This window comes from Trachypithecus francoisi, unplaced genomic scaffold (genome assembly GCF_009764315.1).
Source record: "Trachypithecus francoisi isolate TF-2019V2 unplaced genomic scaffold, Tfra_2.0 Lachesis_group3, whole genome shotgun sequence".
In the NCBI taxonomy this organism is placed as follows: Eukaryota; Metazoa; Chordata; class Mammalia; order Primates; family Cercopithecidae; genus Trachypithecus; species Trachypithecus francoisi.
In genome coordinates, this window is record NW_022681468.1 from 149,647,782 (window position 1) to 149,662,191 (window position 14,410).

General features: G+C 45.3%; 1 protein-coding gene across 4 annotated transcripts in view; it reads right to left on the bottom strand.

Moving 5' to 3' along the window:
- Positions 1–14,410, bottom strand: part of RAD51 (RAD51 recombinase) — a 45,316-nt gene that overhangs the window by 11,997 nt on the left and 18,909 nt on the right. For all 4 annotated transcript variants that reach the window (XM_033190541.1, XM_033190538.1, XM_033190539.1 and 1 more), the window contains exon 6: positions 1,580–1,674. In XM_033190541.1, the coding sequence (XP_033046432.1) occupies positions 1,580–1,674 (95 nt within the window). The remainder of the gene's footprint in view (positions 1–1,579; positions 1,675–14,410) is intronic.

Consider the following 14,410-nt stretch of genomic DNA (forward strand, 5'->3'; position numbering starts at 1 on the left):
GTGAAGTTTTTTTTTTTAAGCTTGACTTTTGAATTCTTATGGTCTAGTGTATAGAAATACAATGGATTTTTGTATATTGATACTGAATTCTGCAACTTTCCTGAACCAGTTTATTTAGTTCTAGTTTTTCTTGTGGGTGGATTCCTTAGGATTTTCTACATATAGCACCACGTCATCAGTAAATAGTTTTCCTTCTTCCATTCCAATCCGGATGCCACTTATTTCATTTGCTTGTCTGACTACGCTGTCCACAATCTTTGGTACATTGCTGAATGTAAATAGTAAAAGTGGGCACCCTTGCCTTGTTACTGACTTTAGGGGGAAAAGCATTCAGAATTTCACCATTAAGGCCGGGTGCAGTAGCTCACACCTGTAATCCCAGCACTTTTGGGAGGCCAAGGCAGGCAGATCACTTGAGGTCAGGAGTTTGAGACCAGCCTGGCCAACATGGAGAAACCCTGTCTCTTCTAAAAATACAAAAATTAGCTGGGTGTGGTGACACACGCCTGTAGTACCAGCTATTCGGGAGGCTGAGGCAGGAGAGTCACTTGAACCCGAGAGGTGGAAGTTGCAGTGAGACAAGATACTACCACTGCATTCCAGTCTGGGCAACAGAGGACTTTCACCATTTAGTATGATGCTACCTGTAGGTATTTCACAGATGCCCTTCAGCAGGACCTCTGATACATATTATATTCATTATTGAGAGTGAGATATTGAAGTCTGTATCCATTACTGAAAATGAAAAACTGGTCCCCTACTATTATTGCTGTCTATTTTCCCCTTTAATTCAGTTTTTGTTTCGTGTATTTTGGGGCTTTGTTGTTAGGCGTGTGTATATGTTTACAACTGTTATATCTTCCTGACAAACTGACCTTTTAATTATAAAATGTTCCTCTTTGTATATAATGTGTTTGTCTTAAAGTGTACTTTGTCTGATAATAGTATAGCCACTCAGGGTCTCTTATGGTTACTCTTTGCATGCAGTATCTTTTTCCATTCTTTTACTTTCTAAAGGGTTTCTCTGGAAGAAAACATATAGTTGGATTTTTTTTTTTTTTTAATCCAGTCTGAGAGCAACTCTAAAGAATGCCTTTTTCTGGCCAGGTGTGGTGGCCCACACCTGTAATCTCAGCACTTTGGGAGGTCACGGGAGGTCAAGGGAGGTGGATCACCTGAGGTCAGGAGTCCAAGACCAGCCTGGCCAACATGGTGAAACCCCATCTCTACTAAAAATACAAAAAATTAGCTGGGCGTGGTGGCAGGTGCCTGTAATCTCAGCTACTAGGGAGACTGAGGTGGGAGAATTGCTTGAACCCGGGAGGTGAAGGTTGCAGTGAGCTGAGATCACGCCATTGCACTCTAGCCTGGGTGACAAGAGCAAGGCTCCATCTGGGGAAAAAAAAAAAAAAAAAAAAAAAGAACGCCTTTTTCTACTAAGGAAGTCATTCTTTTCAACCACACATATAACTTTGGGAAGTGGGGTTATAGAAGAAACACTCTTCGGCCAAACTAACCCGGGCAGTCACTACTTTGATAAGTGTAGCCATATTCTCTCTTATCTAAACCAGTAACCTACCTCTCAGCCACTGCCAGCAGTCGTTCTGGCCTAAAGGTACCCTCGGTGTCAATGTACATGGCCTTTCCTTCACCTCCACCCCGGTCAATGGGAAGCTATAGAGAACAAAAACAACAGTGGAAATGAACATTGTATTTCTGATATAGCTGACCAAGTTTCTCATGACATCTTTATAATTCCTCCAAGGCAAAGGGGAAAAAACACTTAAGAATGAGAGTGGTAGGAAGGTGGCATTCCCTTCTGATATTAATAGCAATACAGCTAGAAAAAAATGTAAAGCTGATTGTGTCTCAGTACATACAGCTAGTCTTGTCAGAACTGGACTGCTTAGAAATACAGCCCAAAGGCCGGGCGCGGTGGCTCAAGCCTGTAATCCCAGCACTTTGGGAGGCCGAGACGGGCGGCGAGACCATCCTGGCTAACCCAGTGAAACCCCGTCTCTACTAAAAAAAAAAAAAAATACAAAAAACTAGCCGGGCGAGGTGGCAGGCGCCTGTAGTCCCAGCTACTCGGGAGGCTGAGGCAGGAGAATGGCGTAAACCCGGGAGGCAGAGCTTGCAGTGAGCCGAGATCCGGCCACTGCACTCTAGCCTGGAAGACAGAGCGAGACTCCGTCCCCGCAAAAAAAAAAAAAAAAAAAAGAAAGAAATACAGCACAAAGGAGGTAATTATTTTCTTCCCTTTTTTTTATTGCGATGGAGTCTCACTCTGTCACCCAGGCTGGAGTGCAGTGGCGTTATCTTGGTTCACGGCAACCTCCACTTCCTGGGTTCAAGCAATTCTCCTGCCTCAGCCTCCCAAGTAGCTGAGATTAAAGGCCACCATGCCCAGCTAATTTTTGTATTATTAGTAGACACAGGGTTTCACCAAGTTGGCTAGGCTGGTCTTGAACTCCTGACCTCAGGTGATCTGCCTGCCTTGGCCTCCCAAAGTGCTGGGATTACAGGCACGAGCCACTGCGCCTGGCCTTTTTTGTTTTGGAGGTAAGATCTCACTCTGCCGCCCAGGCTGGAGTGCAGTGATGCAATGTTGAACTCCTGAGCACAGGTGATCCACCCACCTTAGCCTCCCAAAGTGCTGGGATTACAGGCGTGAGCCACCGTGCAACCTCTGCATTCCGGGCTCAGGTGATCCTCCCATCTTAGCCTCCCAAATAGCTGAGACCATAGGTGTGCACCACCATCACACCCGTTAAATTTTTTTGTAGACAGGGTTTGCCACATTGCCCAAGCTGGTCTTAAACTCCTGGACTCAAGTGATCTGCCTGACTCAGCCTCTTAAAGTGCTGGGATAACAGGCATGAGCCACCACACCTGGCCAGTCATAAAATTCTGTAACTGCATGCCAACACAAGACTGATCAATTCAAAAGCACAAAAACTTGGAAGACCATTTACCTTAGCTTTAATCAATAACGGGCCATGATCCAAAGCCCAGTTGATCTTAGCATGTCTAAATCAAACTTACACTTCACTTTATTGAGCAGTTCATTCTTCGGGGTACTAAAGGGGCTTGTCAATGCCCTCGGAGTGTCCATACCAAATTTCAAGTGTGAGCAAGAAAGAAAAAAACATATTTGCTCCAATAGTATAAACAAGATATTTAAAATGAATAACTGGAGAAAATAGAAAAATAAGTAGTAGAAAGAATTCTGAAAAGAAATCAGAAAGGAAAGAAAAGAGAAGTAAATGAAATGCCATGAAAACTGTCTCATGAGCCACTCAAGGAAATCTCTGCTTTAGGCTACCCATCCCATACCAGATACCTTTGAATTTTTCTACAAAGTTTAAGTGAATGATGCTAAAGGGTAATTTCCACTCTAGAAATCTACTTTGGAGTCATAATTCACCTTTAAATTCTGAGAAAAATCCCTTAGAACATTTTATGTTAAAGTTCTAGGAGAACCAAATTTTTTCTTTTTTTTTTTGAGATGGAGTTTTGCTCTTGTTGCACAGGCTGGAGTGCAATGGCACGATCTCGGCTCACCACAACCTCTGCCTCCCAGGTTCAAGCAATGCTCCTCCCTCAGCCTCCCAAGTAGCTGGGATTTCAGGCACGCACCACCACGCCTAATTTTTTATTTTTTAGTAGAGATGGGGTTTCTCCACATTGGTCAGGCTGGTCTCAAACTCCTGACGTCAGGTGATTCACCCACCTTGCCCTCCTCCCACAGTGCTGGGATTATAGGCATGAGCCACTGCGCCTGGCCCAAATTTTTTCTTATCTTCGAGAATTTTTTTTGAAATTACAAAACAAGTATGTGCTTATATTAAAAATCCAAACAATATGGAAGTAGAGGGCCGGGCATGGTGGCTCACACCTGTAATCCCAGCAGTTTGGGAGGACAAGGTGAGTGGATCACTTGAGGTCAGGAGTTTGAGACCAGCCTGGCCAACATGGTGAAACCCTGTCTCTACTAAAAATACAAAAATTAGTTGGGCGTGGTGGTGTGCACCTGTAATCCCAGCTACTCGGGAGGCTGCGGCACAAGAATTGCTTGAAACCAGGAGGCAGAGGGTACAGTGAGTGAGATCGTGCTGTTGCACTCCAGCTTGGGTGACAGAGTAAGACTCTGTCTCACAAAAAAAAGAAAAAAAAGTAGAGTAAAAACTGAAACCTTTTCAGCACTCTCCATCTCCCAGAAATAATTTCCCAGGTTATTTTCTATGCATTTTCATACACTTCTTTTATATAAGTGGTTCTTCCACTTAACTATGTGATTCTCAGAATATTCCTTCCTTTTCTGTAACATGTAAATAAAACTGACCTTATGGGATTGTTTTAAAAACTAAATAGAGTAATTCATGTAAAGTGTTTAGCACAGTACACTCTGAAGACATGATTTCCCCAACCTTGTGCCACTAAAGGGCACTGACTTTAGTGTATACAGTTATGGAAGGCTTTGTTAATTTGGTAAGGGAAAAATTATGCTACTATTTGGCAGATAAAATCTTTTTTTTTTTTTTGAGACGGAGTCTCGCTCTGTCACCCAAGCTGGAGTGCACTGGCCAGATCTCAGATCACTGCAAGCTCCGCCTCCCGGGTTCACGCCATTCTCCTGCCTCAGCCTCCCGAGTAGCTGGGACTACAGGCGCCCGCCACCTCACCCAGCTAGTTTTTTGTATTTTTTAGTAGAGACGGGGTTTCACCGTGTTAGCCAGGATGGTCTCGATCTCCTGACCTTGTGATCCGCCCGCCTCGGCCTCCCAAAGTGCTGGGATTACAGGCTTGAGCCACCGCGCCCGGCGGGCAGATAAAATCTTTCACATCATGGGAATCCATGGAAGGAGCAAAGGACACATATACAACAAAAGAGGGTGGTGCCTAAAGAAAGATTTGGAACCAGTGGCCAAGAAGACAGAGAGCAGAAGCTGCCTCAGCTTCTTGGAAAGGAGGAAATATTAACACTCTAGGGGCTAAGTCCCCAGGAAATAAGATAAATGAAGTTTCCCTTACTCCTACCGCCAGGTAATATTAAGTGCTACTATGACAGGGGATTTTTTTTCCAATTGAATAGACTTCTTTGGCAAAGGAAAGCCACAGGCATAGGTAGGCAGACTGACAACAGGATAGTGGACAAGCTCCCAGGATAAGCTCAGGGGGATGGATTGCATGCTCTGTTCTCCAGCTTATTTGGCCCTTTCCACCTTGCCCTCCCAGTGCCATCATAGCCATCTTCTATTATTGGATTGGGATACCATCAGGTTAGCTCTTCTTAGGACCATAATTCAACACTTCTTCTCATTTTATAATGATTCACTTTGTTTCTAACTTTTACCATTTTAATGATGCTTTGGTATAAATTCTTTGTACATTTATCTTTGCGTATATGTGAACTGTTCTGTAAGACAAATTTTCTGTCAAAGGGTATGTGATTTTTTTGTTTTGTGTTTTTTTTTGAGATGGAGTCTCGCTCTGTCACCCAGGCTGGAGTGCAGTGGCGCGACCTCAGCTCACTGCAATCTCTGCCTCCCGCGTTCAAGCAATTCTCTGCCTCAGTCTCCCAAGTAGCTGGGATTATAGGCACCCACCACCCCACCTGGCTAATTTTTGTATTTTTAGTAGAGACGGGGTTTCACCATCTTAGTCAGGCTGTTCTTGAACTCCTGACATCGTGATCCATCCGCCTCAGCCTCCCAAAGTGCTGGGGTTACAGGCGTGAGCCACCACGCCCAGCTGCACATGTGTTTCTAAAATTGGTACTTGAAGGCCGGGCGCGGTGGCTCAAGCCTGTAATCCCAGCACTTTGGGAGGCCGAGGCAGGCGGATCACGAGGTCAGGAGATCCGAGACCATCCTGGCTAACATGGTGAAACCTCATCTCCACTAAAAAATACAAAAAAACTAGCTGGGCCCGTTGGCGGGCGCCTGTAGTCCCAGCTACTCGGGAGGCTGAGGCAGGAGAATGGCGTGAACCCGGGAGGCGGAGCTTGCAGTGAGCTGAGATCCGGCCACTGCACTCCAGCCTGGGTGACAGAGCGAGACTCCGTCTCAAAAAAAATAAAATAAAATAAAATAAAATAAAATAAAATAGGTACTTGTGTTAAATTGGCTTCTCAGAATTGTTTTTATTTTTATTTTTTAATTGAGATGGGTCTGGCCATATTCCCCAGACTCGTCTGGAACTCCTGGGTTTAAGCAATCCTCCTGCCTCAGCCTCCAAAGTGCTGGAATTAAAAGCATGAGTCACTATGCCCGGCCCAGTATTTTAAAATTACTGTAGTATTTTGAACAAGCATGGGCTAATTCACTTTGTAACCTAACTGTAGTTCTCAACTTTATGACTTTTCTATGACAGAGAGATCTAACACATAACAGGGTTTTACTTTATTAAACTGATAAATTTGAACAAATGAGAGTAGATCATGTTTAGATTTAAGTAGTAGTCTAACATCCTCTCTATATCCCTGGTTCCAACTCTCAGGCTAATGAAATGTAATCTTTTCTATTATTAATTAATTAGCATTCTTTTTCTTTAAAAAAAAATCAACGATCTATATAGTTGTTCAGCCATCTGCAAATGTTATTTTAACAGGCTATGTTTACTTGAGAATTTTGCTTTAGTTTATTGTTGACAGACATCATTTGACTACTTAATAACCATTCTCAGGCTAGGATTCTATTTGTACAACTTTGGAGCATCAGCACGCTATGCTGAGTTGCTATGGCAACTACAGATATTGTGTACTATAGTCTAAGTATTTATTCTACAAAAGTCCCTGTCAAAACAACATGGGAAAACATTTCTATTTAAAAAGGTCACACATCATGTCAAATGACGGATGTAAGAGTGACATTTTAAACAGCCCTAGTTCCCTTTAGCTATCAAATTTCTAATGGAGCTCAGGCAATAGCTACAGCTTCTATAACTTACCCTTGCTCTTCTCAATGTTTCCTCCCTTATAATCATAAAAGGTCTCCTACATATCCTCCTCCCCCCTACAACTCTTTCTTCCTAATGATTATAAGGATCTGGGTGCAGAGGCATTCGCTTGTAATCCCAGCTATGTGGGAGGCTGAGGTGGGAAGACTGCTTGCGCTCAGGAGTTTGAGAACAGCTGGGGCAACACAGGGAGACCCAATCTCCAAAAGAAAAAAAAAAAAAAAATTATTTCTGAGGAGAGTTAACAATGGATTAGGTCTACTTGATACTGAAACACTAGCTTGGCTGTCTCATAAGACATAAGGTAGCCAGCTGGGTGCAGTGGCTCACGCCTGTAATCCCAACACTTTGAGAGGCTGAGGCGGGCAGATCACGAAGTCAGGAGATCGAGACCATCCCGGCTAACACGGTGAAACCCCGTCTCTACCAAAAATACAAAAAATTAGCCAAGCGTGGCAGCGGGCACCTATAGTCCCAGCTACTCGGGAGGCTGAGGCAGAAGAATGGCGTGAACCCAGGAGGCAGAGCTTGCAGTGAGCCTAGATGGCGCCACTGCCTGGGTGACAGAGGCGAGACTCTGTCTCAAAAAAAAAAAAAAAAAAAAAAAGAGATATGGTAACGCAAAGAAAACATTAGTGGAGCAATAAAAGCAATTAAAATGACAACAAAAAGCCAGCACGGTGGCTCACACCTGTAACCCCAGCACTTTGGGAGGCTGAGGCAGGTAGATCACCTGAGGTCAGGAGTTCAAGACCAGCCTGACCAACATGGTGCAACCTCATCTCTACTAAAAATACAAAAAACTAGCTGGGTGTGGTGGCAGGCACCTGTAATCCCAGTATGGGAGGCTGAGGCTGGAGAACTGCTTGAACCCGGGAGGTGGAGGATGCAGTCAGCCAAGATTGTACCACTGCACTCCTGCCTGGGTGACAGAATGAGACTCTGTCTCAAATTTTAAAAAAAGGCCGGGCGCGGTGGCTCAAGCCTGTAATCCCAGCACTTTGGGAGGCCGAGGCAGGCGGATCACGAGGTCAGGAGATCGAGACCATCCTGGCTAACACGGTGAAACCCCGTCTCTACTAAAAAATACAAAAAACTAGCCGGGCGAGGTGGCGGGCGCCTGTAGTCCCAGCTACTCCGGAGGCTAAGGCAGGAGAATGGCATAAACCCGGGAGGCGGAGCTTGCAGTGAGCTGAGATCCGGCCACTGCACTCCAGCCCGGGCTAGAGCGAGACTCCGTCTCAAAAAAAAAAAAAGGGAAATAAGAAAAATGGGAGACTATCAAGCTAGGTTACTTGATGTTATATTTAAATAAACTTGGGCCAGGTGCAGTGGCTCACACCTGTAATCCCAGAACTTTGGGAGGCTGAGGCAGGCGGATCACCTAAGGTCAAAAGTTCGAGACCAGCCCGACCAATATGGTGAAACCCTGTCTCTACTAACAATACAAAAATTAGCAGGGGGTGGTGGCGTGCACCTGTGGTCCCAGTTACTGGGGAGGCTGAGACAGGAGAACTGCTTGAACCCAGGAGGCAGAGGTTGCAGTGAGCTGAGATCACGCCACTACACTACACTCCAGCCTGGGCGACAGAGCGAGACTGCGTCTTAAAAAAAAAAAATTTTTTTTAAATAAACTTTTATTCATGAAGAACCAGAGTATTTTCTATCTTCTAAGAAATGGCATTCACCACCTCAACACAATGGTGACTGATGAAGGACATATCTGTAATATGAAAAAAAATTGAGATATATTAGTCTCTACAGAGACTAATATAACAAGGCTGATTTTCTCATTTCTTGCATATGGTTTACTATGGAAAACACAGGGCCCTAATAAAACACGTATTTTTTTTTTTAAGATAAGGTCTTGCTCTGTCACCCAGGCTGGAGTATAGTGATGCAATCACAGCTCACTGTAGCCTCAACCTCCCAGGCTCAAGCCACCACACCTTGCTAATTTTTAAAAAATTATTATTATTATTTTTTTTTTTGAGACCGAGTCTCGCTCTGTCACTCGGGCTGGAGTGCAGTGGCGCGATCTCGGCTCACTGCAAGCTCTGCCTCCAGGGTTCACGCCATTCTCCTGCCTCAGCTTCCTGAGGAGCTGGGACTACAGGTGCCCGCCACCACACTCGGCTTATTTTTTGTATTTTTTAGTAGAGACGGGGTTTCACTGTGTTAGCCAGGATGGTCTCCATCTCCTGACCTCGTGATCCGCCCGCCTCGGCCTCCCAAAGTGCTGGGATTACAGGCGTGAGCCACCGCGCCTGGCTAAAAATTATTATTTATAGAGATGAGGTTTTGCTGTTTGCTGTGTTGCTCAGGCTGCTCTCAAACTCCTGGGCTCAAGAGATTTGACCACCTTGGCCTCCCAAAACACTGGTATTACAGACTTGAACCACTATACCCGACCTTCAAAATCCACATTTTTTTTTTTTTTGATGGAGTCTTACTCTGTCGCCTAGGCTGGAGTGCAGTGGTACAGTCTCGGCTCACTGCAAGCTCCACCTCCTGGGTTCATGCCATTTTCCTGCATCAGCCTCCCGAGTAGCTGGGACTACAGGCACCAGCCAACACGACTAATTTTTTATATTTTCAGTAGAGACAGGGTTTCACTGCATTAGCCAGGGCGGTCTCGATCTGACCTCGTGATCCGCCCACCTCGGCCTCCCAAAGTGCTGGAATTACAGGTGTGAGCCACCACGCCCAGCCCTAGATCCACATTTTTAATGACACATACCATCTTTAACTGTAAAACAGCATTACATCAACGTAATAAACTTTTTTTTTTTGAGATGGAGTCTCGCTCTGTCGCCCAGGTTGGAGTGCAGTGACGTGATCTCAGCTTACTGTAAACTCCGCCTCCCGGGTTCACGCCATTCTCCTGCCTCAGCCTCCCGAGTAGCTGGGACTACAGGCGCCCACCACCATGCCCTGCTAATTTTTTGTATTTTTAGTGGAGACGGGGTTTCACCGTGTTAGCCAGGATGACCTGGATCTCCTGACCTCGTGATCCACCCGCCTCGGCCTCCCAAAGTGCTAGGATTACAGGTGTGAGCCATGGTGCCCAGCCAATAAACATTTTTAATAAAATGGTAGTTCACGTCACAGCTTAGTCATGGTAGTTCACGTCTGTAATCCTAGCACTTTGGGAGGCCGAGGCGGGCGGATCACTTGAGGTCAGGAATTTGAAACCAGCCTGGCCAACATGGTGAAACCGTCTCTACTAAAAATACAAAAAAACTACTCAGATGTGGTGGCAGGCACCTGTAATCCCAGCTACTTGGGAGGCTGAGGCAGAATTGCTTGAACCCAGGAGGTAGAGGTTACAGTGAGCTGAGATTGTGCTGCTGCACTCCAGCCTGGGCCAAAGAGTGAGACTCCAAATAAATATATAAATAAATAAATTCAGAGTAAATTATTAAGGACAGTTCTTAACTTGATTTACAAGAAAAAATATAAAAGAAAATAATTGGCCGGGCGCGGTGGCTCAAGCCTGTAATCCCAGCACTTTGGGAGGCCGAGACGGGCGGATCACAAGGTCAGGAGATCGAGACCATCCTGGCGAACACAGTGAAACCCCGTCTCTACTAAATATACAAAAAACTAGCCGGGCGAGGTGGCGGGCACCTGTAGTCCCAGCTACTTGGGAGGCTGAGGCAGGAGAATGGCGGGAACCCGGGAGACGGAGCTTGCAGTGAGCTGAGATCCGGCCACTGCACTCCAGCCTGGGCGACAGAGCAAGACTCCGCCTCAAAAAAAAAAAAGAAAATAATTTACATAGGATGTCTAAATCTATAACTGAGTTCCAAAAACTACTGCTATTTTTTTGAGAGGATAAAAACTCAGGCCGTGCGTGGTGGCTCATACCTGTAATCCCAGCAATTTGGGAGGCCGAGAGGAGCGGATCACTTGAGGTCAGGAGTTCAAGACCAGCCTGGCCAACATGGTGAAACCCCATCTCTACTAAAAATACAAAAATTAGCTGGGTGTGGTGGCAGACACCTGTAATCCCAGCTACTTGGGAAGCTGAGGCAGGAGAGTGGCTTGAACTTGGGAGGCGGAGGTTGCAGCAAGCCAAGATCGCACCACTGCACTCCAGCCTGGGCAACAGAGCAAGACTCCTTCTCAAAAAGAAAAAAAAAAAGAACTCAACCAAGTTGAGTCCTGAGGATAGAAAAACACTAGGAAGCCTTGGGCCGGGCGCGGTGGCTCAAGCCTGTAATCCCAGCACTTTGGGAGGCCGAGACGGGCGGATCACGAGGTCAGGAGATCGAGACCATCCTGGCTAACACGGTGAAACCCCGTCTCTACTAAAAATACAAAAACTAGCCGGGCGAGGTGGCAGGCGCCTGTAGTCCCAGCTACTTGGGAGGCTGAGGCAGGAGAATGGCGTAAACCCGGGAGGCGGAGCTTGCAGTGAGCTGAGATCCGGCCACTGCACTCCAGTCCGGGCGACAAAGCGAGACTCCGCCTCAAAAAAAAAAAAAAAAAAAAAAAAAGAAAAACACTAGGAAGCCTCTTCCATAACACTGATATAAGGCAGATTTTGTTTCAGTTATTCTTGATCTCCAACAGTAAGTTGTGTCCATGGCAGAAGTGGGTATAATCTATCTAGGTTAAAATAATGCCATGTTCTTCAAAATAACTAAAATTGTAATAAAGCTTCAAAAGATTATAGCAGAAGAGTTGGTCCATGGGCATAGGACAGGTTCGAGGATACTCTGTGGACTGGCTACGCATGCAGCACATCCCCAAAGCCAGAGAACATTAGGACCCACTTAGACAAGGAAAAACGGTTCCCCATTACACTGCCTGAAGTTGCAGAAAAGATGAAAGTTTGTTAGCTTTCTCTTCTATATCCTACTCCCTCCATTTCTCATGGATCTTTCATTTCCAGAATGAGACTGAGTTCCACATCTCTCAATACAGCTAGAAGTTTTCACTTAGGGTTTGTCACCTCAAACCTGTCATCTCTAAACTTGTACTCACGTTTCCAACAAAACTGTCTTCCCCTCCCAAACACTTTCTAGGTTTACTAAGTTACTGTAATACATCGTTGGGCTGAGGTGTATTTTATTTTTTTGTGGGGGACGAGTCTCGCTCTCTCACCCAGGCTGGAGTGCAGTGGCGTGATCTCAGCTCACAGCAAGCTCCACCTTCTGGGTTCACGCCATTCTCCTGCCTCAGCCTCCTGAGTAGCTAGGACTACAGGTGCCTGCCACTACGCCCAGCTAATTTTTTGTATTTTTAGTAGAGACGGGGTTTCACCATGTCAGCCAGGATGGTCTGGATCTCCTGACCTCGTTATCTGCCTGCCTCTGCCTCCCAAAGTGCAGGGATTACAGGAGTGAGCTACCATGCCCAGCTGGGCTGAGGTGTATTTTTCACTGTCAGTCATTAAGTGCTGCCCTTTACAACATATTTTACCTATGTCTCTTTAGTGTCACTATCTTAGTTTAGTCCTGACCAGCTAATGCTTATTCTCCACAAACTCAAGTTTAAACTTCTCAACCTTCTGAAATAGGGTTTTTTTTTCTTTTGAGACAGAGACAAAAATCTTGCTCTGTTGCCCAGCCTGAAGAGTGGTGGTGGTATAATCTTGACTCACGGCAACCTTGGCCTCCTGAGCTCAAGAGACCCTCCCGCCTCCACCTCCCAAGTAGCTGGCACTAGAGGCAGAGGCCACCACGTCTGGCTAATTTTTATATTATTTGTAGAGATGAGGATTTGCCATGTTGCTCAGGCTGGTCTCAAACTCCTGAGCTTAAGCGATCCACCCACCTTGGCCTCCCAAAGTGCTAGGATTACAGGTGTGAGCTACCATGCCGTTTGATGTATCTTTTTTTTTTTTTTTTTTTTTTTGAGACGGAGTCTTGCTCTGTCGCCCAGGCTGGAGTGCAGTGGCCGGATCTCAGCTCACTGCAAGCTCCGCCTCCCGGGTTCTCACCATTCTCCTGCCTCAGCCTCCCGAGTAGCTGGGATTACAGGCGCCCACCACCTCGCCCGGCTAGTATTTTGTATTTTTTTTAGTAGAGACGGGGTTTCACCGTGTTCGCCAGGATGGTCTTGATCTCCTGACCTCGTGATCCGCCCGTCTCGGCCTCCCAAAGTGCTGGGATTACAGGCTTGAGCCACCGCGCCCGGCCTGATGTATCTTTTTAAGGATCATCTCCTACTTTTCTACACAAACTCTGAACCAGGTAAATGACCTTGCTTATTTACTGGCTTTTCCTTCTAACTTATGCCTTCCCATCCTCTGTCCATCCCATTCTGTACAGTTAAATGCTTTTAATTTCCTTCCTTCCCAAATTTAGCATTCTTCAGAAGTCTGGTCCAATTATCTTTTCTCTATAAAGTATTCCATGATAACTTGAGGGTGAAATTACCACTTTCTATTCCTTAAACGGCTAACCCATTTCCTCTATGACATTCATTTTATATATCAGGCATGTTTTTGGACATCTATTATCTCTACCCATTCAAGCATTTATTGTTCACTGAGTGCTAAGCACTGCCTTAGGCACTGGCAATACAGCAGAAAACATGCAGTGGCATGATCCCAGTCACTGGAGCCTTGACCTCCTAGGCTCAAGAGATTCTCTTTCCTCAGCTTCCTAAGTAGCTAGGATCACAGGTACATACCATCATGCTGGGTTAATATTTTTAATTGGTTTTTTTTTGCTTGCTTTTAGAAACAGCGTCTCAGAAACAGGGTCTCACTATGTTGCCCAGGCTGGTCTCAAATTCCTGGCCTCACGCGATCCTCCCACTTTGGCTTCCCAAAGTACTGGGATTACAGGCATGAACCACGATGAGTGGCCTCTTATGAAGTTTTAAGAACATCATCTCTGAAGTCTGGTTTGAGTCCAGTATCTGCTACTTAAATACAATGTACTGGGAAATTATTTAACCCACTGTGTCTGTTTCCAAATCTACCCACGAATGGGAGCATAAGCAAAGGAAAAAGAAATTGAAGGGGTCCAGGGAAGGTTCTTTCCTAATGGAGGAGACACTAGGCATATTTGTATACTGATGAGGATAATCTCATAGAGAGGTATAAGAGAAAATGGAAGGAGTGGAGTCCTTGAGAAGGCGGCAGGAGATGGTAACCAAATCATATTGATAGAATGGGCCTTTGAGAAGAAAAGGGACACTTTCTCCATTGTAATCTGAGATAAGTAAAGATGGGCACAAATGTAGATTTGATGCAAAGAGCAGTTAGGTTATTGGCTGAGAATGAGAGTTGAAGAGGAGCATAAAGTTATGATAACAGAAGACGAAGTATTAGATATGAGATGCCCATCTAACTCAGTGGGAAAGTACACCTAAATGGAGAAAGTAGACTTGCCAATAAGTTTTGACTGGTAAAAGTTTGTCATCTTGAATTTTTTTCTTTTTTTTTTTTCCTTTTTTTTTTTTTTGAGGCAGTCTTGCTTCTTTGTCCAGG